The 26,660-nt window shown below is 38.1% G+C and overlaps 1 protein-coding gene across 1 annotated transcript in view; it reads right to left on the bottom strand.

Moving 5' to 3' along the window:
• SLC2A13 (solute carrier family 2 member 13) overlaps positions 1-26,660 on the bottom strand; it is a 274,941-nt gene that overhangs the window by 41,287 nt on the left and 206,994 nt on the right. The window contains exon 7 of the mRNA XM_036760016.1: positions 724-849. Coding sequence (XP_036615911.1) covers positions 724-849 — 126 coding nt within the window. The remainder of the gene's footprint in view (positions 1-723; positions 850-26,660) is intronic.

Below are 26,660 nucleotides of genomic sequence, written 5' to 3'. Positions count from 1 at the left end.
CAGATTGCTGGTATCCTAATTCCACCCTTGCAGGTTTTTGAACCTGGTCTGGATTTGGGCAACACAATTGTGGGCTTTCCCTTGCTTGGAGCTCCAGTAAAAAATTCATAGCTACAGCCCTTACCAGCTACCTTGGAGGTTTAGGAGGTTTAGACTCACTGCTACCCTTCAGTCCATTCCCTTGCTACTCAGCTATTAGCCTCTGCCCAGGTTTGTGGACTGCATCCAAAATACAAAATAGGGTCAGGGTGACAGAGCCTTCACCTGATAGACAGCAGTCTCTTCACTAGTTACTCTCCCATAAGCTGAATCACGTTCTGGAGTCAGAGCAACAGAGCCACAGACTCACTCCTAATAGTAGTCCCTGCCCTGCTTACATGATCATAGGCTGAATCTATGCTAGATAAAAAAATCTAAGCTAGATTTTTTTTTAAAATCCACATTGGTATCTCTTTAGATTTTCTTGTCACTACTCGGTCTGGTGCTTTTTGCTCAACTTTTCTGAAGTAAAACTGTGGGAGAAAAGTGGACTTTTTTGCTCATTCCTACTCTGCAGTATTTGACAGCCACAAAGCAATCAAATTCTGAAAACCAACACAACATATAGTTCAACTAGCAGCCCTTTCAAGAACCAAGTGACTGCAACCATAAACAAGAATCTGAAAAACAGCTCTATGCCATAAAAATAGCCTAGAATTTGAAGGTAATTAACAACTTACATACCTGCCCCAGGCAGCCTCATTTGCTGATGCTTTATTGACTGGAACACACGAGGAGTCAACCACATCTGATTTGTTCATCTTATAGCAGAATCCACAGCCTGGATCAAGCATGCATCCATCACAAGAACTGTAAAAGAAAAGGAGAGTATAGGTCATGTTCTTCTTGTCTATGGGTAAATAACAGGAAGCAATTATCTAAATATGCATATACTAAATGTCAGTCGGAAACCTTCCCTCTCCTCCCTCTTCCCCTTATTGTCATCTCTTCCTCAGCCCTGTAATGACATTAAATCCAAGGAAAAGAAATCTTTTTACATCACCTGCTATGACACACATTTTACTTACTGTCACTTAAACTTTAATTTCAGGCATTGAGACCTTGTTTCAGGTAAATTAGAGGAAGATAGAATTAATCTGATATAATTGCCTCAGTTACACAAAGCTTATCTTGATAGGTAAGTAAATAATATGCATCTTCTAAGTCATGCAGTTAGGATTGGGAGGGGTGTAGTTTTTGCCTGGAGTGCAAATTTATTTGATTATTTTGGGGAAGCTAGTAGTTATGGGGGCCAAAAGAGACAACATATTTATAGCCCTTTGCAAACTTAAAGTGCTATAGAAATGCTACCTATTAGATATGATGCTGGAGGAGCTAGTAGTTCCCATCGATTATTGTTCATAAAGTTAGAATTGGAAGGTACCTGAGAAGTTATCTAATCCAACTTTATCATTTTACATATGAGTAAACTGACTTCCTTAGAGCACATAAGTGATTTGCCCAAGATCACACAAGTAGTAAGTGGCAGAGTCTGGATTTGAGTTCATGTCCTCTGACTTCAAATATAGCACTTTCCACTCTGTCATTCTCTTTGGCATTGATGTGTTTCTATTGGGAGCATGAATACATTTGTATTTTTTAGCTGAGACTAAAGGTTTCAATGGCCCTAAATGTTTTTCTACATTTAGGAAACCCGTACTTATGTGTAAATGGGACAGTTTCACACATACGTAGGCTTGTGACACAGACAAAAAGGATCAGCAATCTTAGCTGTCCTTTTTCATTTCCTATTCTGATGTTTTAATTGTCTGTTATAGCTCTACTAGCTTTATCCAGGGAACATCATCCAAAGAAAAACTTCCTGTGGCTTTAGAACACATTTATTAATGAAATAAAAGTGCAAAAAATTCCAATCAATTTGTAAAAACAACTGCCTGACATCAGAGTAGATGGAAATTTATTAGCTTAATTTCCTTCTTTTTGAAAGTTTTGTTGATGTTTTGCTTGTAAAAAAAGTAAAAGTTACATAAAACTAATAATAGAGTGATTTTATCTAAAGTACATGCAACATTTCACATCTGTAGCATACCCTTTCCATTGTTTGAAAATAGAAATCTATTTTACATCTAACTCTCTCACTCTCCACCTGATTGAAAAAAAAAGAGAAAAGAAAAGATTCCATTCAGTAATCGCCAGAAGTCTATCTTAAGGATTTTTTATTAAATTCTATTCACATACTTAACTTCTTTCTTGTTTATTTTATCATTAGATTTTTCTAGGGCTGATGGGGTAAATGGAGGTCCTCTAGCATTGTAGTTTGATTGTCCATTTCTCTTTGTAATTCATTTAGCTTTTCCTTTAAGTATTTAGAAGCTATGCCATTGAGTGCATTCATTCCACCATCTTTAATCATTGTGTTACTGAGAATCACTAAGTCATTCACAGCTAATCATCTTACAATATTGATGCTGCTGCTGTTTGTCCTTCTTTCTTGAAGAGGATGACATTGGGGAGGTGATGCCATGACATGTAAGTGAATTGGATTTAAGTGAGGGAGGGCTGTGCAAAGTCATCAGCCTCCCATTCTCCTGTGGAGCCATCTGGGTCCAATGGCCAGATATGGATCAGGACAAATGGAGATGGCCCAGGATGCAGTGGGGGACTTTGGCCTTTTCAAGCTAAGGTCTGTTTCAACAATTTGGCTAGCAGCTGCTGTGGGGTGAAAAACCAACACAAGCCCAACAACAAGAACACTGCAAGCACAGCTTCTTTTGATCTGCTTTACTAAGGAAAGCAATGTTAAGGGGTTAACAATCTTAATTCAATCCAACATACAAATATCATTCACTTAGTTCAGGGGAAAAAGGCAGCACCCTGAGCTGCAGAGAAAATACAAACTGAGCAAATAAACATGAATCAACAGACAGATTTCCATGTGACAAAATCACAATATACAGTTACCAGAGAAGCATCAACATCTGAATTTTCTCCAAAGTCGGGGAGCTCATAATAATGGCTGGCCCAGAGTCATGCACCACTGATGCTGTGGCTCAGAGCTCCAAAGAAGAAAGCCAGCCTCTGGGTTTATATATCCTGTTCAGGGTCAAAGGTGACACATGCGACTCACCCACATGACCTGAAAGTATCACAAAAATTCAACTTAAACCCATGTGGTCTAACAGCCTTTGATGTCACAAACATGTCACTCAAACCCATGTAAACTAGGCTTTCCCTTGAGGCAAGGAGGTCATCAAGGACTCCTATTTTAATCAAGGAAACAAAGGCCAAACTTTTCAAGGGCACTTTGTTGAATAAGGGCTAAAAGCCCATCTTGATTGCCAATACAGTGTCCTAAACAGGGCCCAGAGTATGACTGAGGCAATGACCATTCAGTGATTAAGGCTTAAATAATATAAAAAATTAGGCAAAAAAATGGTCTCTTTAAAAAAAATAGTTCTGGGAGGGGAAAACCCTCAGGGTTTCTCACTAAAACAGAAACAATTGTTATTTACATTTATTCTGCACCAAACAGTGGTGTGGGACCAGAGTGATTTGGGGATGAGGCTGGTCTTCAAGAGAAAAAAAACAAAACAAAAAAAATTCAGAGATCAAAATTTATATTCACTTTGGTCAGAGTACTGGCAGCTAAGGGTGTGATACCCTATGCGGAGAGGGAGAGGAGTGAGGGAGGAAGGGAGGGAGGGATGGAGGAAGGGAGGGAGGAACAGAGGAAGGAAGGAAAGAAAGAAGGAAGGCCGTCCATGTTGCACAACTAGAAGTTTGGGAGGAAGGGAGGGATGGAAGGAGGAAGGGAGGAAGGAAGGGAGGAAGGAAGGGAGGAAGGGAGGAAGGGAGGGAAGGCCGGTCATGTTGTCCAAATGGAAGTTTGGTCCCTAATGCGCAGCTCCTTCTCTACTCACGGAGGTTGCTGTTTCTCCTTGCCTTCCTGAAGAGGACCATGATAATCAGTACATTTCACTTCATATCAGTGCATGCAAGACTTTCCAGGTTTTCCTGAGAACATCGTGCTCATCATTTCTTATACTACAATAATATTCCATCATGATCACATACCACAACTTGTTCAGCCATCCCGCAATTGATGGGTGTCTCCTCAACTCCTAATTCTTGACCCCCAGAAAAGAGCTGCTATAAATATTTTCTGTACATATAGGTCCTTTTCCTTTTTGTTTTTTATCTCATTTAGGATACAGACCTAGTAGTGATATTGCTAGGTCAAAGGATATGCATGGTTTTATAGCCCTTTGACTATAGTTCTAAATTGGTCTACAGAATAGTTGAATCAGATCACAACTCCACCAAGTTTAATTTTTCCCATGTCTCCTCCAACATTTGTCATTCACTTTTTCTGTCCAATTAGCCAATTTAATAGTTATGAGGTCTAATTATTAGTTTGAAGATGGTTCTACTTATTATACAGATTTTCCTTAGATTGAACAGAAATATGAGTCTTTGTAAAAAATTCAACCATTAGTCCTACTTCTGCTCTCATCCATCAAAACAGACCACATTTTCTATATGACAAATTTTATGTTTGAAAACTGCCCCTTCTGTCAATGTTCATATGGCTCACAGGATTTATAAGTTAAAGGGAGTATAGAAATCATTGATATTCAAACAATTGAAGTAACTTGACCAAGGCCACCCTAGTAGCAAATATCAGGATTTGAGGGGGAAAAAGGATTTGGACCTAAACTTCTGATTCCAAATCCCACATTTTTTTCTACTAAATCTTGCCATCATGGTTTTTAGTCCTTTTGCCTTATTCTGAGTGCATTCTCATTTTTAAATAGCCTTTTTAATTGTGATATCCTGACCTGAATGTGGTCTAAATTGTATAGGATAAAGTTTATTATAGTAGGGTTTGAAAAAAATCTGGGTAGGTTATTTCATCAGTATAAGGAGCCATATTATCCACAATAGCTTTCTCTACCAGCTTCTATAATTCACTAATTTGATACCTTCAACTGAATCATTAATTTATTTTTCTCCTGTATTAATAACTAGTTATTGAATCAGGACCAAGGTTTTTGCTCTTTTCTACTTCCTCATTTAGAAATCAGCCCCTGTAGTGGGGTTTTCAGGCAGCCTTTGAAGTACAGGGCTGATACTGAGAAGGAAAACTCAGGTGTATTCAATAGATAAAGAAATTTTAGCTGAAGGGAATTGATGGATTCTGGCCCATTGAGTTTTACTCAGACAGGTCTAGGAAAGTGTAGATTCTTTCTTTTGTCAGACAGGTGATATGGATACAGATAATTCTCTGACCAAATCTCTGAGTGATCAGAATTACATCCCCCAGTCCCTCATTAGAATAAGCGCACCTGGAGGGTGGAGACAAGATGGCGGCTGGAAAGCAGGGACTAGCATGAGCTCCGTACTGAGTCGCTCCAAAAACCTATAAAAAATGGCTCTGAACCAATTCTAGAACTGCAGAACCCACAAAACAGCAGAAGGAAGCAGGGCTCCAGCCCAGGACAGCCTGGATGGTCTCTGGGTGAGGTCTATCCCACACGGAGCTGGGAGCTGGGAGCTGGGAACGGAGTGGAGCAGAACCCAGCCTGAGCGACGTGGACCAACCAGAGCAGAAGCCGGGCGGAGGGAGCCCTAGCGCCCTGAATCAGTGAGCTGTGGCAGTTACCAGACTTCTCAACCCACAAACACCAAAGACAGTGGAGAAGGTTAGTGGGAAAAGCTGCGGGAGTGGAAGGAGTTCAGGGTTCGGCTTCCAGCCCCAGGGGCAGTGGAGGTGGGGCAGCTACAGCTGCTGCCACTTCTGGCCCCAGGCCCACCTGGTGGGAGGAATTAAGTGGCAGATCAGAGCAGGAGTGCACAGCCTGCTGAAGATTTAAGCCCAGTCCGGGTTGGGGGTTCTTGGGGAAGGAGGAGTGCGGGTGTGACACAGCTGGCACCTCCCCCCCAAACGTGGAACATAGAACTCGTTAGTCTACAAGCAGTCATACCCCACTGAAAAACTCAAGGGTCAAGTTAGTTGGTTGGGAATATGGCCAGGCAGCGAAAACACACCCAGATTCAGTCTCAGACTTTGGATTCTTTCTTTGGTGACAAAGAAGACCAAAACATACAGCCAGAAGAAGACAACAAAGTCATAGAGCCTACAACAAAAGCCTCCAAGAAAAACATGAACTGGCCCCAGGCCATGGAAGAGCTCAAAAAGGATTTGGAAAAGCAAGTTAGAGAAGTAGAGGAAAAATTGGGAAGAGAAATGAGAAGGATGCGAGAAAACCATGAAAAACAAGTCAATGACTTGCTAAAGGAGACCCAAAAAAATACTGAAAAATACACTGAAGAAAACAACACTTTAAAAAATAGATTAACTCAAATGGCAAAAGAGTTCCAAAAAGCCAATGAGGAGAAGAATGCCTTGAAAGGCAGAATTAGCCAAATGGAAAAGGAGGTCCAAAAGACCACTGAAGAAAATACTACTTTAAAAATGAGATTGGAGCAAGTGGAAGCTAGTGACTTTATGAGAAATCAAGATATTATAAAACAGAACCAAAGGAATGAAAAAATGGAAGACAATGTGAAATATCTCATTGGAAAAACCACTGACCTGGAAAATAGATCCAGGAGAGATAATTTAAAAATTATTGGACTACCTGAAAGCCATGATCAAAAAAAGAGCCTAGATATCATCTTTCAAGAAATAATCAAGGAGAACTACCCTGATATTCAAGAGCCAAATGGCAAAATAGAAATTGAAAGAATCCATCGATCGCCTCCTCAAATAGATCCCAAAAAGAAATCTCCTAGGAATATTGTCGCCAAATTCCAGAGCTCCCAGATCAAGGAGAAAATACTGCAAGCAGCCAGAAAGAAACAATTTGAGTATTGTGGAAACCCAATCAGAATAACCCCAGATCTGGCAGCTTCTACATTAAGAGATCGAAGGGCTTGGAATGCAATATTCCGGAGATCAATGGAGCTAGGATTAAAACCAAGAATCACCTACCCAGCAAAACTGAGTATCATGCTCCAAGGCAAAATATGTATTTTCAATAAAATAGAGGACTTTCAAGCTTTCTCAGTGAAAAGACCAGAACTGAATAGAAAATTTGACTTTCAAACACAAGAATCAAGAGAAGCATGAAAAGGTAATCAAGAAACGGAAATTGCAAGGGACTTACTAAAGTTGAACTGTTTTGTTTACATTCCTACATGGAAAGATGACATGTATGATTCATGAGACCTCAGTATTAAGGTAGCTGAAGGGAATATGCATATATATATATATATATATGTTTATGTATATATATAAGTGAATGTGTATGTATGTATATATCTGTGTGTGTGTATATATATATATCTGTGTGTGTGTGTGTATACATATATATATATATATATACATATATATATATATATATATTTAAGAGAGAGAGCAGACACAGGGTGAGTTGAAGATGATGGGGAGATATCTAAAAGAAATAAAATGAAATTAAGGGATGAGAGAGCAACATACTGAGAGAGGGAGATAGGGAGTGATAGAATGGAGTGGATTATCTCGCATAAAGGTGGCAAGAGGAAGTAGTTCTGTGGGAGGAGGGGAGAGGGCAGGTAAGGGGGGAATGAGTGAACCTTGTTCTCATCAGATTTGGCCTGAGGAGGTAATACCATGCATACTCAATTGGGTATCTTACCCCACAGGAAAGAAGAGGGAGGAGGATAATAAATAAAAGGGGGGGGATGATGGAGGGGAGGGCAGATGGGGGTGGAGGTAATCAAAAACAAACACTTTGGAAAGGGGACAGGGTCAAGGGAGAAAATTCAATAAAGCTGGATGGGTTGGGAAGGAGCAAAATACAGTTAGTCTTTCACAACATGAGTATTGTGGAAGGGTTATACATAATGATACACATGTGGCCTATGTTGAATTGCTTGACTTCTTAGGGAGGGTGGGTGAGAAGGGAAGAGGGGAGAGAATTTGGAACTCAAAGTTTTAAAAACAGATGTTCAAAAACAACAACAAAAAAAAAGTTTTTGCATGCAACTAGAAAATAAGATATGCAGGCAATGGGGCATAGAAATCTATCTTGCACTACAAGAAAGGAAGGGGAAAGGGGATGAGAGGGGAGGGGGATGATAGAGGGGAGGGCTGACTGGGGAACAGGGCAACCAGAATATATGCCATCTTGGAGTGGGGGGGAGGGTAGAAATGGGGAGAAAATTTGTAATTCAAACTCTTGTGAAAATCAATGCTGAAAACTAAATATGTGAAATAAATAAATTTAAATAAAAAAATAGAATAAGTGCACCCACTATTTTAAGGACACATAAGCCTTGAGTGGGTTCTTTTATTTGTCTTTGGTCTAACAGAGTGAGCCAAATGACCATCATTTTATTAATAATATGTTAGCATGACTAATAAAATGATTGCTTATATCCATAAACTATGTCTCTTGAACTTTTTATATGTCACAATAAATATTAAGTAAAATGTAATCAAGGACAGAGACCCATGGCATTCCACTTGATAATTCCTTTGACTGATATCAATTTATTAATCATAACTCTTTATGTTCTGTTGTGCAACTAGTTCTGAATCCATCCATGGTTACTATCTTTACATAATGGGAATATACATATATGTGTGTATATATATATATACACACATATATATATATGTACATATATATGTAATAATACAAATGTATTACTCTGTTAAATGCCTAAAATATTATTAATAATATTAAAAATAATAACAATAAGTAATAACATTTATATAGGGCATTATGTTCCTGAATCCAGGTGCAGCATTTCAGCTATAGTACCACTACCTGCCTCTTCATAGATCTAAAGATAATATACTATATCTACAGCATTTCTGACTCACTAATCCTATCTATTAATCCTTCCCCCCCCCAAAAAAGGAAATAACTGTAATTGTCAATTCTAAAGCAATGCTCTGCACTAAATCTTTTTTCTCTTTTACTAAAGGACTAACCACTTTCTTTTAGTACACTGGTGAAAGTTCAGCAAGTAACTGTGTTCTCCTCAAGGATAAGGCAGAGCAGTTATTGGACAAGAGCAACAGACCTTTGATCCAGGTAGATTAGGTACCCTCTATCTCCATACTTTAACCAGATTAGACTACTTATTTCGGTTTCTTATTTCATCATTTCAGAATGATGTCTTGAGTTTTTCTTTTACTGGGAGGAGAGAGTGGTCAGAGGGATTGAATGGTTTTAGGAAAATTATTCTCTGTAATGTACTGACATTTTAAGTTATTATTGTTCTGAGACCATAACCTAAACTCTTAACTCTCTCTCAATCTTGACTTTGTTTTTTGTTGTTGTTCATTTGAGAACATTATAAATCGTAACCCCAAAAGTGCTGTGTTAGAGATAGGTTTTCAAAGGCATGGGAGAATGTCTGTTTCTATCTCTTTCTTGGCCTAGCAATTAACACCAAGGAAACAGGTGCTCCATTAGCCAACACCACACCATCCATAAGTGAAGCCATTAGTTACAGCAAATGGATAAATGTTTAATGCTGTGGATAAGTTCACTTACCTTGGCAGAATAATTTCTAGGGATGTACACATTGATAATGAGGTTGATATATGCATTGCAGCACTAGCTCAGTGTTTGAGAGGTTCCAAAGGAAAGTGTGGGAGAGACTGACTGCCAAACTGAAGATCTATAGAACCGTTGTGCTGGCCTCATTGTTGTATGCCTGTGAAACCTGGGTAATATACCAGTACTATGCCAGGAAACTTAATCACTTTCATCTGAATTGCCTTAGGAAGATTCTGAAGATCACCTAGCCAGATAAAGATACCAGACACTGAGTTCCTTTCTTGGACTAAACTGTCAAGCACTCAAACTCTATTGCAGATAGTACAACTGTGATGGGCTGGCCCATTGTAGTTATCTGAATGTCAAATGAGCTCTTTCTAAAAATACTATTTTATGGCAAACTCACACAGGGCAAGTGCTCACATGTTGATCAGAAGAAGCAATACAAGGACAATCTCTAGTTCTCTCTTAAGAACTTTGGAACTGATCGTGTGACATGGCACACTGGCACAGGACCACCCAGCATGGTGTGCCCTCATCAGAGAAGGTGCTGTGCTCTGTGAGCAAAGCAGAACTGAAGTAGCTCAAAAGAAACATAAGATGTGCAAATTTAGAGAATCCACCCCAAATGTTCACATAGTCTATTTGCGCCTGATCTGTGGTAGAGCATTCTGAATTCATATTGGTCTGATTAGCCAGAGTCGATGCACTATAAGTTGACTTTAACATACTGATGTCGTTTTGGTATTCTTCAAGAACATACAACCTAACCTAAGAACCTGCATGTGAGTATGCCCTGAAATGCATGCAAACTAGTTAAGATTCACCTTAAATATGTTCCCATTGTTTAAAGGGATTCTGAGAGTAGTACTCTATGTGTATGTCCATTTGAACATGGTTAATAACTGAAAATGTTTTACTATAGAATGTTTCATATAAGTTGTTTTCTGTATACAATTTGGGATTATTGTGTTTATACATGACACCCCACCTTTAATTGTTTGCTATTAAGCATCCTTTTTAAAATAGTGTCTTATTTTTTCCCTATTATATATCAAGACAATTTTTGCATCCATTTTTATAAGATTTTGAGTTCCAAATTTTTCTCCCTCCTTCCCTCCCCTCTCCTCTTCCAAAAATGGCAGACAATTCTATATAGGTTATACATGTGCTATCACGTACAACATATTTCCATATTAGTCACCATTGTGAAAGGAACAGATCAAAAGGGGGGGAAAGCCATGAAAAAGAATAAATAAAAAATATGCTTTGATCTGTATTCAGAATCCATCAGTCCTTTATCTGGATGTGGATAGCATTTTCCTTTGTAAGTCCTTTGTACTTGTCTTGGATCATTGTGTTGCTGATAAGAGCTGAATCATTCATAGTTGATTAGCACACAAAGTTGCTGATACAGTGTATAATGGTTTCCTGGTTCTGCTTATTTCATTTTGCATCAGTTTGAACAAGTCTTTCCAGATTTTTCTGAAATGTGCCTGTTCTTCATTTCTTATTGCATAGTAGTATTCTATTACATTCATACACCACAGCTTGTTCAGCCATTCCTCAATTGATGGGCATCCCCTTAATTTCTAGTATTTTGCCACTACAAAAAGGGCTGCTATAAATATGTTTCCATATGGAAGTCTTTCCCCCTTTTTATGATTTCTTGGGATACCGACTTAGTAGTGGTATCGCTGAATCAAAGGATATGGACAGTTTGGTTGCCTTTTGGGCATAGCTTCAAATTGCTCTCCAGAATGGTTGGATCACATCACAACTGAACTGTTCATGTTCGTAGACAAGTACTTGACTCTTGAGCTTTTCGTTGGGGTATAACTGCTTGTAGAGTAGAGAGTCCTTTGTTCCAAGCTTGAGGGGCTGTGCTGTTGTTTTCAGAGTTATTTCTACACAGCAAGCTCTGCCACACCAGCACTCCTCCTCCCCCAAGAACTGCCAACCCAGACCATGACTCAGATCTAAGCAGGTTCTGCACTTCTGCTCTGATCTGCCACTTAATTCCTCCCACCAGGTGGGCCTGGGGCCAGAAGCAACTGCAGCTGTAGCTCTGTAAGCAGCCTCAGAACTGCACCACCTCTGCTGCCCTGGGGCAGTGGCCAACCATGAACTCCTTTCACTCAGTCCTCACATTTTTCCCACTAACCTTCTCTGTTTTCTTTGGTGTTTGTGGGTTGAGAAGTCTGTTAACTGCCACAGCTCACTGATTCAGAGCACTACAGCCTGTTCTGCCCCACTCCCAGTCTGATTGGTCTGGGAGCAGCCAATGCTGGGCTCTGCTCCACTCTTCTCCCAGCACATTGCGATAGACCTTACCCAGCGATCATCCAGGCTGTCCTGGGCTGGAGCCCTGCTTCCCTCTACTATTTCGTGGGTTCTGCAGTTCTAGAATTTGTTCAGAGCCATTTTGTAGGTGTTTGGAGGGTCCTGGGGGAGAGCTTTTAGGCAAGTCCCTGCTTTCCAGTCACCATCTTCGCTCCACCCCAGATTTTATCTCTTGATAGAATCAAATGGGGGAATGAGAGAAATGATTATCTCTCTCATATTAATATCCAATTATTAAAATTGGGGGGACCTTAGCTTTTTTTTTCTCTTTCTTATTTCCAATCTTTCAAGGACAGAGCTGATGGAACATAGGATTAACATTTTCTTCATTTTCCATACTCCATTCTTCATACACCACCCAACTAGATCAGACTTCTAATCTAAAGTGAAACTCCTTTCTGCTCAGTCCTGGGTGGTGGGTAAATTCTTTGAATAGATTGCTGAAGGCTAGGGGCAGATTAGAAGTAAATGTCTAGGCCCTCACAGTAATATTCATTCTCTCATTGTTAATCAATCAGAGTTGATTGCCACCTATGGGAACACCCCTCTTCTGATGGGTATATAAACTGTGAGCCTGCCCTATGATTGTCTTTGGTACAAGAGAGACAAAGCCAAATGACCATGCTTTTGTTAATAAATATGCTGGCATTATTAATAAAATGATTAAATTACCCAGAAATTATGTCTCTTGAACTTATAAAATGTCACAGTACTTACTTTAAATAGAATTTCTCTCTCTATTGCTTCCTGCTGGGTTTATTCACAATATACCAAAATGTTGATGGTTTTTGTGGATTTATTTTATTTTTTGTTACTTTGAGATAGTTATTGCTTCAGTTAGTTTTTTTTTTATTGTTGTTGTTTCTCTAGGTTTATTTAAATAAATAATACCATTTACACAAAGCAATTATTTTAATCCTCTCTGTCTATTTATGGCTATTCCTTTAATTTATTTATTACATCTTATTGTTATAAGTAGCATTTACTGTTGGTGATAATGGACATCCTCACTTTATCCCTCAGCTTATTGGAAGGGCCTCTAGTTTATCCCCATTAAATATAATACTGGCCCTTGGTTTTAAATATATTCTATTTACACCTATGTTTCCTAGTTTTAATAGAATGGGTGTTATATCTTGTCAAAAAACATTTTTCATCAATTAACACAAACATGACTTTGTGATTCTTATTATTAATATAATAGATTGTTTTCTGAAGATTGAACCAACTTGCATTTCAGGAAAAAAATCTACAATATAATGCCAGCGTAAATCTTAGCAACATATCATTGTACTCTCTTTGCTAACATCTTTTATAAATTTGTGGTGTTTACATCAATGGATATTAAGAATACTGTTCTATCATTTTCCTTCTTTATTTTCACTGCCCTTGGTCTAAGAAAACATGTTTGTATAACATGAAGAATTTGGCAGAACCCCTTATTTTCCTTTTCTTCCTCAAAGTTTCTATAATTTTTTTAAAAAAATATTAATTTATTTTAAAATTAAATACCAAAACTTAAATACATAATAAGAAAAGAAAAACAAACATAAAATTAAATATTAAGAGCTAAATACGAAATAATAAAGGAAAAAAAGAATTGCCACATGTACAGCAGAATGTGAGAGGACTCAAAAATATACAATCAATTTCCATTTCAAGAAAGCCTATATAAAAAAATAATGCATTGTGTTCAGAGCTGCCCATCTTTTCTTTGCTTCCTTGAAAGTTTTCTTTTGTTTTCTGCTGTGCACTTTTTACTTTGTTCTCACCCCCCCAACAAGAAGGCTACAATTTAGCACATATATGTGTGTACATACATATAGATAGATACATTTATACAGGCATACACACACATATACACACATACATATACAAGCATGCATATACTACATATACACAAAAAGATATATACATACGTATGCACACATACACTTACATACACATACAGATACTTAGATATCTGTAATCATACTCATATATAGACATATACATTTCTATGCATCCATCTAAGACTATACATATTTGTCATCTGTTTCTCTCAGGATGTATAATCTCTTCCTTCATATTTTTCTAAGTCCACCTACTTGTCATTTCCTACACCACAGCAAAATTTCAACCTTATACCATCTAGTTATTTTAAATAGTCTAAAACAATATTGATTAATATGGCTGACATACAGGGTAGTTTACCTGTTTCTTACCTTTGATTACATCTATTTTAGCTATAACTTTGTCTAAGATCATGATTAATATGGCTGAATTTTTTTCCCTGATAAATTCTCATCTGGATCTTTATTTTATGTTTGTGTGTATCTCTTATTTCTTATACCTCCTGACTCCTCAACTTTACTTCTATCCACTACCTTGTGCTCCTTAACCTACCTCTCCCCACCCCCCAAAGATTCCTCCTTTCTCCTCTTCTTCCCCTTAATCTAAATACCCTTCTATACTCTCCCCTTATCTTATTCCCTCACCTCTCCTCTAAAAATCCCTCCCTTACTTCCCCCCTGTACTAGCAATTTCAATTTGAAGATCTTTCCCACCCATTAATAGGCCATGTGACCTGCTTACATCACAGGAATCCAAAGTTACATAGTGGGAGGAGCTTCTTGACAGGAAAAGGAAATTAAGTCACAGAAATGCAAGGAGAGAGAGAGAGAGGAGAGAGATATATGTTATGGCTGCTGGTGGCTGCTAATAGCTGTCCTCATGATTGTTAGAACTGAACAGGCTGACTAAGCTGTATTGTGAATTTGTTTTGGGGAAGACGCCATCAGGGGGTCAGAGAGGTTTTGAGAGGGCAAGTTTCCAGGTTGTGATATTGCATGTGGGATGTTTTACTTCTATGGTAGACTGGATAAATGGCTTGTGGGATATGATTCTCTGGTGTCTGAATAAATGGTTTACTTCTTCTACCTTCTATGTGGAGACTCACAGGCATTTTGACAATTATCAACTACATAGTTATTATTGCCTTACCATTTCACCCCCCACCCCATACCCCTAGCCTTTTATGTCTTTCTGAATTCAGATTTATATGTATTGCTCCCTCTTAAACCCATTCGCAATGAAAGCAGGATTTCAGAACTACCAGCCCTCCTCCCCGATCTGATCCCTCTATGTCAGTTCTTCCTCTCTCACCTCATTTGTGTAAGATAATTATGCCTTTTACCTTTTCCAAAAATGGTTTTATTTTTTGGAATCATATCATACTCAGTTCTACCCCAATCTTTCTTTCAAACTACCCAATTGCTAATAACAATTTTAGATATCGATTTTACATTTCCTTATATAAAAAGTAAACAGTCTCTTCCTATTGAGTCCCTTATAATTAGTCTTTGATAGGCACCTTATATTTCTCTTTCCTCTTATATGTCAAATCCTCTATTAAGTTCAGGTTTTAAAAAAAAATCCTGACAGTCTGGCAATTTTGCAGCCTGCAGTCTTTTAGTGTTTCCACTATTAGGTCTTGTTTGACACTTGTGGCACTGCCATGTTTAAATTATTTTAATTATTTAATTATTCTTAATTATTTTTTCTCTTGTTGCTCATAATAATTTCTCCATGAGTTGGGAGTTTCAAAATTTGATGACAATATTCCTGTAGGTTTTCTTCATAGGATCTCTTTCAAGTGGTTATTGGTGGATATTTTTATTTCTATTTTTTCCATCTCATTCTGGTGCTTCTGGACAATTTTCTTTAATTATTTCTTGTATTATTGTAAAGATTCCTTTTTTTGCTCATAGCTTTCAGTTAGTTCAATTATTTTTATGTTTTCCCTTCTTGATCTTGTTCTCCAAATCAGCTATTTTTCTTATGAGATGCTTCTATTTGTTCATTCTTTATATTTTATCTTATTATTTTGGTCTCATAAATTTGCTGGCTTCCCCTTGCTGAATTCTAATTTTATTTTATTTTATCATTTTTATTTAATATTTCAGTTTTCAACATTGATTTCTACAAGATTTTGAGTTACAAATTTTCTCCCCATTTCTACCCTCCCCACCACTGCAAGATGGCATATATTCTGATTGCCAAATTTCCCAGTCAGCCCTCCCTTCTGTCACCTCACTTCCCCCATCCTCTTTCCCCTTACTTTCTTGTAGAGCAGGTTAGATTTCTATGCCCCATTCCCTATATATTGTTTATCAGTTGCATGCAAAACAACTTTTTATTTTGAGCATTGGATTTTAAAACTTTGAGTTCCAAATTCCCTCCCCTCTTCCCTTCCCACCCACCCTCCTTAGGAAGGCAAGCAATTCAACATAGATCACACATGTATCATTATGTAAAATGCTTCCGCAATGCTCATGTTGTGAAAGGCTAACTATATTTCCTTCCATCCTATCCTGTCTCCCTTTATTCAGTTTTCTCCCTTGACCCTGTCCTTTTTCAAAGGTATTTGCTTTTGATTCCCTCCTCCCCCTATCTGTCCTCCCTTCTATCATCCCACCCTCTTTTTATCCTCTTCCCTTTACTTTCCTGTGGAGTAAGATACCCAATTGAGTGTGTATGTTATTCCCTCCTCAAGTTGAATCCCATGAGAGTAAGATTCACTCATTCCCCCTCACCTGCCCCCTCTTCCCTTCCAATGAACTGCTTTTTCTTGCCACTTTTATGTGAGATAATTTACCACATTCTATCTCTCCCTTTCTCCCTCTCTCAATATATTCCTCTCTCACCCCTTAAATTTATTTCACTTTTTAGATATCATCCCTTCATATTCAACTCATCCTGTGCCCTCTGTCTGTATTCCCTTCAACTCCCCTAATACTGAGAAAGGTCTCATTACACACATCATCTTTCCACGTATGAATGTAAACAAAACACGTCAACTTTAGTAAGTCCCTTATGAATTCTCTTTCTTGTTTACCTTTTCATGTTTCTCTTGATTCTTGTATTTGAAAGTCAAATTTTCAATTCATCTCTGGTCTTTTAATTGAGAAAGCTTGAAAGTCCTCTATTTTATTGAAAATCCATATTTTTCCTTGGAGCATTATACTCAGTTTTGCTGGGTAGGTGATTCTTGTTTTAATCCTAGCTCCACTGACCTCCAGAATATCATATTCCAAGCCCTTCAATCCCTTAATGTAGAAGCTGCTAAATCTTGTCTTATTCTGATTGTGTTTTCACAATATTAAAATTGTTTCTTTCTGGCTGCTTGCAGTATTTTCTCCTTGACCTAGAAACTCTGGCATTTGGTGACAATATTCCTAGCAGTTTTCTTTTGGGGATCTTTTTCAAGAGGCAATCAGTGGATTCTTTCAATTTCTATTTTGCCCTCTGGTTCTAGAATAACAAGGCAGTTTTCCTTGATAATTTCTTGAAAGATGATGTCTAGGCTATTTTTTTGATCATGGCTTTTAGGTAGTCCATTAATTTTTAAATTATCTCTCCTGGATCTATTCTCCAGGTCAGTGGTTTTTCCAATGAGATATTTCACATTGTCTTCCATTTTTTCATTCCTTTGGTTCTGTTTTATAATATCTTGATTTCTCATAAAGTCACTAGTTTTCACTTGCTCCAATTTAATTTTTAAGGTGGTGTTTTCATCAGTGGTCTTTTGGACCTCTTTTTCCATTTGGCTAGTTCTGCCTTTCAAGGTATTCTCCTCTTTGGCTTTTTGGAGCTCTTTTGACATTTGGGTTAGTCTGTTCTTTAAGGTGTTATTTTCTTCAGTATTTTTTGGGTCTCCTTTAGGAAGTCATTGACTTGTTTTTCATGGTTTTCTTGCATCACTCTCATTTCTCTTCCCAGTTTTTCCTCTGCTTCTCTAACTTGCTTCTCCAAATCCTTTTTGAGCTCTTCCTTAGCCTGAGACCAATTCATATTTTCTTGGGGGCTTTTCATGTAGGCTCTTTGACTTTGTTGACTTCTTCTGGCTGTATGTTTAGATCTTCCTTGTCACCAAAAAAGGAATATAGAGTTTGAGTTTGAGTCTGTGTTTGAATCTGAGTTTGTTTTCGCTGCCTGTTCATGTTCCCAGCCAACTACCTGACCCTTGAGCTTTTTGTGGGGATATGACTGCTTGTAGAGTAGAGAGTACTTTGTTCCAAGCTTTAGAGTCCAAGCACTGCTGTTTTCAGAGCAACTTCTACTCCACCTTCACCCCAGGCTCTGTCACTGCAGCACTTCTCCTCCCCCAAGAACTGCCAACCAGGACTGCAATACAGATCCAAGCAGCGCACAGCAAGAGAATCTGCCTTTGTGCCCACAAAGTGCTCCTTGCATTCCCGCTCTCATCAGCGGCTAGATTCCTCCTACTGTGTGAGCCAGGGACTTGGGAAGCACCTGATGCTGTAGCTCTGGAAGCAGCCTCAGGAGTTTCCTACTGCTGCTACCGCCACTGCTGCATGACCTCCCCCACCCCCAGGGCTGGTGGTCAGACCGCTCTGAACTTGATTCCACAGTTTCCCTCTAACCTGCTCTTTGGTGTTTGTGAGTTGAGAAGTGTGGTAACTGCCATGGCTCACTGATTCATGGCCCAAAGACCTGTTTTGGCTGGCTGACTCTGGGTCTGGTCTGTCCTGGTGCAGCTGGGCCATGCTCTGCTCCCAGACCATGCAATAGACCTTTCTGGGAGACCATCCAGGCTCTCTTGGACTGGAGACCTGTTTCCCTCTGCTATTTTGTGGGTTCTGCAGCTGTAGGATTTGTTCAGAGCCATTTTTACAGGTTTTTGGAAAGGTTTGGGGGAGAGCTTAAGCAAGTCCCTGCTTTTCAGTCACCATCTTGGCTCCACTCCCCCACCCCCATTCTAATTTTCGAGGAGACATTTTCTTTCTTTAAGATTTTGAATGTCTTATTCCAGTTGGTTGACTTTCTTTTCATAATCTTGTTGTTTTTCTTGGATTGTTCTTGCTTTTTGAATTTTTCCTTGGTCTGTCTCATCTGATTTCTGAAGTCTTTTTAAAGTTCTTCTATGAGTTCTTTTTGGGAAGGTAACCATTTGATATTACTCTTTGGTGTAGTAGAGGCTTTTTTTTTTCTTTTTGCTTCGGTATCTTCTTCTGAAGACCAGCCCCATTCTTCTGTATTCCCACAGTAACTTTTTATAGTTGAATTCTTTCTCCTTTGCCTACTCATTTCAAAAAAAAAATGTAGCAGCTTATTTTTTGTAATCACCTCTAGTCCTAGAGCATACTCCAGGGTGGTACCTCTGGCCTTAGGTCCTCCTTGCATTCTCCACTCTGAGTGGACCTCAAACCAAGAACCCCACCCTCCTATAAGTGCCCACAGACAGCAGCATCCCCACCCCACTACTTCTGCACTTACTGGGAGTATGATTTTTTTTTCTCACCCAGGGTTATATCTCCACAGTACAGCTGGGCCTTTCATTTCTTATCAGCAACTCCCCCACTCAGAGTCTGAATCCCCACGCTGTCTGGGAGGTGAAAGTTCCTGTGACTGGGGCTGCCCCAAACCCAGATAGTCCCAGGATTCAAGGCTTCCTGTGTCAACAAAACTAGCCTAGAAGTGTCTGCTCTTCACAGGGACCAAACCTTGTTCCTGAGATTTTTCTTCAGTTCTTCTCTGTCCCAGGAGAACCACTGTTCTGCCCCAACTGTTGTTTATTTTTACTGCTCTATGTTCACACTGAAACTCTTATTTTATCTCACTTGTTGGGGAAATCTGGAAAGCTTGGAATTTTCTGACCTACTCTGCCATTTCCCTGGTACCCTCTCAAAAAGTTCATGTAATAATGAGATTAACTTTTCTTCAAATGTTCGATAAATTGTAAATTTATTAGGCACCAAGTTTTTTTTCCTCCCCCTTCTGAAAGTTTACTTATGACTTAATCAATTTCTTTTTCACAGAATGAGTTGATTACATAGCATTTTTAATTCTATTAACCTGGGCAGTTTATATTTTTATAAATATCCATCCATTAATTAAGTTTTTAGTTTTATTGGAATATATTTGGAGAAATAGTTCCTAACAATATGTCTTTTTCATTTTTGAGAATTATAATTTGGCTTTCCTCTTTTTCAAATTAAATTGCCTAATAGTTTATTTATATTTATGATTTTACTCTGTGGTCAGAGAGAATGAGCTGCTAGACTAGTCTTGTTCTACAGTTCCTGCTATGGTCACTTATCTCTAGGATGAATTTGTGATCTTGGGCTGGAGAACTCACATACTGTGGTTTTTCCTTAGATTTCTTGATTAATAATCATTTTGGTACTTTCCTTAGGTCTTTTTAAATTAGTTGTGGGGAGAGTCGGGCAATAATTCTTCTTCATCCACTCCTACTATCGTTCCTTTCCTGGCTCTACTGTGGACCTTCTAGACTTTAGAACCATGGCTCAGTTATCATGTAATTTTGGAACTTCCCTTATCACTTGGCAGCACCTCTTCCTGGAATATCCAATTAAATGTGTGGCCTGCTCACTCTGGAATATCTCTTTGCCAGGCTAATCCCCTTCTCTCATTGGTGAGTTCCTCTTCAGGTCTCAATTTTTGTGGAAGGGCACAAAGTAGTGTGGTAATTGAGTGAACCAAACTGACTTCATCTTGTGACTCAATTCTGGAGCTAGCTCAGTTCCCTTTTCAATTATGGGGCTGGTCCAATTTCTGTCTTGTGGGAAAACTGTTAGTTGTGAGAATTATAAGAAAACTTTATTGCATTGTTTGAACCTAAATTATGTGGCTTCTAAGCTATACCACCTCTACTTGTTGCTTAGAGACCCTTAACTAAGGACCTAAGTTATGCTTACCAGAAACCCAGTCAAATCTAAAGATTAATGCAAGGAGATTTCCCACAGTTATACATCTCAAACAACCTGTATGTCTCACCTGAAAACTGGCCCCATACTGATTAACCATTTATTGTTTCCGTGTCCCTTTGATTGAATATAGAAGCCAGGATGGGGGCAGAATGGAACACCTCATTTTCTGATTTCAGGGAACTGTTCCTATTTTCTTCTCCTTCCCAACTTTAAAAGTCCCTAATCTTTCCTCCAATTACAAATCAGATTATATAGTTGTGTATACTTCTATTGTTTTCTTTTAATTAATTGGTCCTATTTGATTAATTGTTTTTAATGCATAAAAACTGTCTCCCCTTGTATTAGGGGTCCAGTGCCAAAGCTGAGGATGCCTAGTCCAGATTTGTTTTGCAACTGGCATGCATTGCTTAATAAATTAATATGCTCAGAAGCTCAAACTTTTTGTTTCCTCAGTCATTTCATCTTTCACATGGTAAAGTTTTTGGCAAGCTATACTGGGAAGACATATGACTCCAAACCCCAGGACAGCATTTCAGAAAAAACCCCTAAAGTCCTATGGTTACCAAATGAATTTTTCACAGAAGACTGCTCCCTAACGTCAGACTCCTGCTCTCAATCCTTATTTCTTTTTCAAGCCAAAACAAATGCTTTTTATTTCAATTGATCAGAAGATTTGCAAGAAATGGAACAATGCATCAGTACATTTAGTATGTCCCACTTCATGAAGCTATGGCTACCTGAAGTGGTGTCTGGTTTAAACTTTTACAATTAATTCAGGCATATTTTTCAGTCAGTTAATACCTTGAAACTCAGGGCAAGATATTCTCATTTTGTGACTACAGGGAGGCAAAAGTTGTGTACAATAGATAACTAAAATCGATTTCTCTGTATCCAAAGGCCTTTAGCCTCAGCATTGTCTACTAAAACTTATTGTATATAGGTATTTAAATAAGTCACAGTAAGTAGAAAGATGAATACCACTGGAAGTGAGGTTTATAATCTGGGCACTGTATTACAGGTCCATTCAGCCCCAATAGTCACGAAATGGACAAGGAAGCCTGAAATTGCAGTACCAAATGGCTTCTACCCCCCCTGTATTGAGATACAAAAACTCGTAATCTCAAACACACACACACACACACACACACACACCCACACACACACACCATACAGGTTTGAAATTAACATGTACAGATGAGGGAGTCTACCTAGATGGTTCCAATTTGAATATCTACTAAGCCAAGGTAAAATTTAGGTTTAATTTGCATTTCTCTAATCAATAGTGATTTAAAGCATTTTTTCAAATGCCTACAGATATCTTAAATTTCTTCCTCTGAAAACTGCCTGTTCGTATCCTTTGACCATTTCTCAGTTGAGGAATGACTTGTATTCCCATAAATTGGGCTCAGTAGTAGTAAAATACCAGTAGTTCCCCTGTACAGAATTTTGGTAGCTTGAACCAGGGGATACTCTTGATATTTATAGGAACGACCAAACAGAACCCAATTTAATTATGTGATATCTGACATAAATCTATGAGAGATTCAGCTTGTTTTGACCTTAATTTGGTTCCTTTATTTACTGCAAATTGAAAAAAAACTAAGGCTACTAAGTATGTGTTTATCTTATTCTTTGTGTTTTAGTTTCTTTGTAAAATGAAAGTCTTTGTTTTGTGTCATATTTAGTGTTGTTTGTAGATTCTGTTACCTTGAAAAATTTCTGAGAAAATACAGCCAGTCAGAAGAACTACTAAAAAGATGAAGCAAATGACGTTAGAATGCTGCGGAATATTAATGAAGTTTCACATTTGAAGCAGTTATCCCAGATGCTAAACTCTCTGTCCCAGTAAGCAGGACTTCTCCCACTTTTGGCTTTCAGCAGATTAGATTAAAAAGAAAGGGGGGTGGAGCAAAGATGGCCATGTGAAAACAGCATATCACTGGAGTTCTCTCACAAGTTCTGTCAGATACCTCTAAAAAAAAGTGAATTTGAGCAGATTTGAGGGAGTTAGAAGCCACTAGTAGACTGAGTGGAGCAAATTTCCAAGACAGGAAAGTCCAAAAGGTCAACAGGATAGATCTCTAGGCTGGGAGAACACCTGGCATATGGAGTTGCACCAGACAGCACCAAAGTGGAAACAACTGCAAAAACCAGCCAGCAATCCAGGCTGGGAGAAAGCTGGGCACCCAAAACTGGCAGAGATCCCCAGGCCTCCCAACCCAACAGGAGTCGCTCAGAGTGATGGGAGTTAACAGCGACTGCAACCACAAGACATCCACTCCTGAGGCTTACAGCCCAAAGGTTTGAAACACACCTTCTTAAACTTCTGGGAGACATAATGGCCAAGTAAACGGCTCTCATCCCTGCTTCCCTGATTGACCCAGAGAATTCCTCAGGGAAAAATTCTGGAATAGAGGAGACAGAAGTGGAGCTTCAGTAGCCAAACAGTAGGAATTCATGAATCCTAGAAGGGTGGAGCCAGCAAGGATCAACACCAGGAACCCAGACATGCCTTTGCACAGCCAGGGGAAGTGGCAGACACCAGCAGAGACAAGAGCTGAGACCACCACTTCTGGAGAGCACCCCCAGGGGAAGAGGAGACTTCTGGCAGCCGGACAACAAAGCCAGTAACTAGACTCACAATTCCTAGAACAAGGAAACTGAAACAGAGCTCCCTGAGCCCCAAAAGCAGAAATCCATTGTAAAGCCAGGAAAAAGCTCACCAATACGAAGAAGAACATGAAAAAACTGAGGACCATTGATTCTTTTTATGGAGACAGGGAAGATCAAAATACCAAATCAGAAGAGAACAGCATTGACACTATACCCACATCTGATACCTCAAAAGGGAATGTCAGCCAGTCTCCAGCCCAAAAAGCATTGCTGGAAGAGCTTAAGGAGGGTTTGAAAAACCAATTTAGGGAGGTAAAAGAAAAACTGGAAAAAAAACCACGGATGAGATCAAATCTTTAAGAAGTACAATTGGCAAAATGGCTAAGGAGATTCAGAATCTAAATAGAGAAACTGACACCCTGAAAGGGAAAATCAACCAACTGGAAAAGGAGAATGAAAAGCAAAATTAAGACAACAACTCATTAAAAATTAGAATTGAGCAAGTAGAAGTTAATGACTCTATGAGGCATCAAGAAGTAGTCAAGCAAAATGCAAAAATGAAAAAATAGAAGAAAACATGAAATATCTGATTGGAAAAACAACTGACCTGGAAAATAGATCCAGGAGAGACAATTTAAGAATTATTGGTCTACCGGAAAGCCACAATGAAAAAAAGAGCCTGGACTGTATCTTTGAAGAAATTATCAAAGATAAGTGCCCAGAGGTCCTAGAAACAGATGGGAAAATAGTCATTGAATGAATTCACAGATCATCCCCTGAAAGACATCCCAAATTGAAAACTCCAAGAAATATTATAGTCAAATTTCAGAATTACAAAGTCAAAGAAAAAATACTACAAGCAGCCAAAAAGAAACAATTCAAATATCATGGAACTACAGTCAGGATCATGCAGGATCTTTCAGCTTCTACATTAAATTACAGAAGAAATTGGAATATGATATTCCAAAGGGCAAAGGAGCTTGAACTACAACCAAGGATCAACTACCCAGTAAAACTGAGCATAATTTTTTCAGGCAAGGAGATGGACATTCAATGAAATAAGGGAATTTCAGACCCTCCTGACAAAAAGGCCAGAACTCAATGGAAAAATTGATCTTCAAATACAAAATTCAAGAGAGACATAAAAAGGTAAACAGGGGGAAAACACCCCCACAAACCTTGTTAATAAGGGCAAATTATTTACATCTTTATATAAGATTATATTGTTTTATATATGTTATATATACATATATATATATGTCAATCTTGAGAAAAGTACAGTTATGAAAATTGGAAGGGATACACATAGACTATGGATGTCAGCATAAAATGGATATAATGATAAAAACATAATTAAGAGATGTGAAAGGAGGGTTCTGGGAAAAGAGGTAAGGAGGTAGTAGAAAAGGGCAAATTACATCAAACAAAGAGGCACAAAAACACATTATATTAGAGGGAAAGATGGGAGGAAGAAGAGTAGTATATGAGCTTTACTCTCATTGGATTTGGTTCAAGAAGAAAATAACATACTCTGAAAAGTACAGAAATCAAACTTGTCCTACAGACAGTAGGAGGGGAAAAGGGAAAGAAAAGGGGGATGGTCAGAAGGGAAGGAAGAAGTAGCAAGGGGAAAAGGGTAAGATGAGGGAGGGAAATCAAGAAGGAGGGCAAATTGAGGAAGGTGGTGGTCAAAAGCAAAACTCTTTTGAGGAGTGGAAGGGGGGAGGGAGAAATAAAAGCATAAATTGGGGGAGGGGAACAGGGTGGAGAAAAAGACACAGACTGTAATCATAACTGTGAATGTGAATGGGATGAACGCTCCCATAAAACAGAAGCAGATAGCAGAATAGATTAAAAACTATAATCCTACAATATGTTGTTTGCAAGAAACATATTTGAAACAGGGGGATACACACAGGGTAAAAGTAAAAGGATGGAGTAGAATATATTGCGCTTCAGCTAAAGTAAAAAAAAAAATGTAGGAGTAACAATCCTAATCTCAGACAAAGCAAAAGCAAAGATAGATCTAGTTGAAAGAGATAAGGAAGGACACTATATCCTGCTAAAAGGCACCATAGACAATGAAGAAATGTCATTATTTAAACTATAACCACCAAGTGGTATAGCATACAAATTCGTAGAGGAGAAATTAAGGGAGTTACAGGAAGAAATAGACAACAAAACAGTACTAGTTGGGGACCTCCCCCTCCCCCTCTCTGAACTTGATAAATCTAACCACAAAATAAACAAGAAAGAAGTTAAGGAGGTGAGTAGAATTTTAGAAAATGCAGATATGACAGATTTCTGAAGAAAACTGAATGGAGATAAAAAGTAATATACTTTTTTCTCAGCAGTACATGGCACATGATCTAAAATTGACCGTATACTAGGGCATAAAAACCTCACAATCCAGTGCAGAAAGGCTGAAATAGTCAATACATCCTTCTCAGATCATGATGCAATAAAATTATTTGTAATAAAGGACCATGGAAAGATAAACTAAAAATTAATTGGAAACTAAATCATCTAATCCTAAAGAATGAATGGGCCAAAGAACAAATCATAGAAACAATTAATAACTTCATTCAAGAGAATGACAATGAGACAACATACCAAAACTTATGGGATGCAGCAAAAGCTGTTCTTAGGTGAAGTTTATATCTCTAAATGCTTACATGAATAAAAGAGATAAAAAGGAGATTAATTAAATGGGCATGCAACTGAAAAAAAACTAGAAAAAGAACAAATTGAAAATCCCTAATTAGATACCAAATTAGAAATACTGAAAATCAAAGGAGAGATTAATAAAATTGAAATAAAGAAAACTATTGAACTAATAAATAAAATGAAGAGCTGGTTTTATGTAAAAAAAAACAATGACATTGATAAACCCCTGATCAATTTAATTAAAAAAAAGAAAGAAAAAAAACAAATTACCAGTATAAAAAATGGAAAGGGTGAATTCACCTCCAATGAAGAGGAAATTAAAACAATAATTAGGAATTATTTTAGCCCAATTGTATGCAAATAAATTTAATAACCTCGGGGAAATGGAGGAATATTTACAAAAATACAAATTGCCCAGGTTAACAGAAGAGGAAGTAAATTACCTGATTAACCCCATCTCAGAAAAAGAGATTGAGTAAGCCATCAATGAACTCCCTAGAAAAAAATCTTCAGGGCCAGATGGTTTTACATGTGAATACTATAAAACATTTAAAGTACAATTAATTCACATACTTTATAGACTACTTGGGAAAATAGGTGAAGAAAGAGTACTACAAAATTCTTTTTAGGACACAGATATGGTACTAGTACCTAAACCAGGAAGATTCAAAACAGAAAGAAAATTATAGACCTATTTCACCAATGAATATTGATGCAAAAAATTTAAATAAAATATTAGCAAAAAGAT

This window comes from Trichosurus vulpecula, chromosome 5, assembly GCF_011100635.1.
Source record: "Trichosurus vulpecula isolate mTriVul1 chromosome 5, mTriVul1.pri, whole genome shotgun sequence".
NCBI classification, from domain to species: domain Eukaryota; kingdom Metazoa; phylum Chordata; class Mammalia; order Diprotodontia; family Phalangeridae; genus Trichosurus; species Trichosurus vulpecula.
Note: the sequence above shows the minus strand (reverse complement) of the source record. Positions and strands in the feature narration are given on the sequence as shown.